The sequence below is a fragment of the Penaeus monodon genome, chromosome 29 (genome assembly GCF_015228065.2).
Source record: "Penaeus monodon isolate SGIC_2016 chromosome 29, NSTDA_Pmon_1, whole genome shotgun sequence".
Classification (NCBI taxonomy): domain Eukaryota; kingdom Metazoa; phylum Arthropoda; class Malacostraca; order Decapoda; family Penaeidae; genus Penaeus; species Penaeus monodon.
Genome location: NC_051414.1, coordinates 34075476 through 34075803, shown reverse-complemented (window position 1 = coordinate 34075803; position 328 = coordinate 34075476). Strand labels below are relative to the sequence as shown.

The following is a 328-nucleotide window of genomic DNA, read 5'->3' as shown; positions in this document are numbered from 1 at the left end:
TCTCGAAGGAAATTGGATGAGGAAGAGAAGGGAAGCAAGAGGAAATGGAGGGAGGGGGAATCACCACGGCAAAGAAAGACTGCCAGATACGGTGAGAGCAAGAGTAATTGCGACGGTAAAAGCCACGGATACGCTCACAAGAAGAGGAAAAGCTCGTCCAGGGAAAATGCCGAAAGAAGTTCAAGGTGTGAAGGATCATCGGGAAACTCATCTGAGTGGAGCAGAAGTAAATACTGATCTGGCATTTTCTTAGTGAATGTATGGTTCCATATTTGTGAAAAAATTAAAAAAGGTTTCAGAGAATTTCTGTTGATCATTCTAAAGCTGT

At 43.0% G+C, this 328-nt stretch overlaps 1 protein-coding gene across 1 annotated transcript in view; it reads left to right on the top strand.

Moving 5' to 3' along the window:
- LOC119592194 (another transcription unit protein-like) overlaps positions 1-328 on the top strand; it is a gene marked incomplete at its 5' end in the record, with an annotated part of 7705 nt that continues 7377 nt past the window's right edge. Inside the window, 1 exon segment of the mRNA XM_037941026.1 lies at positions 1-226. Coding sequence (XP_037796954.1) covers positions 1-226 — 226 coding nt within the window.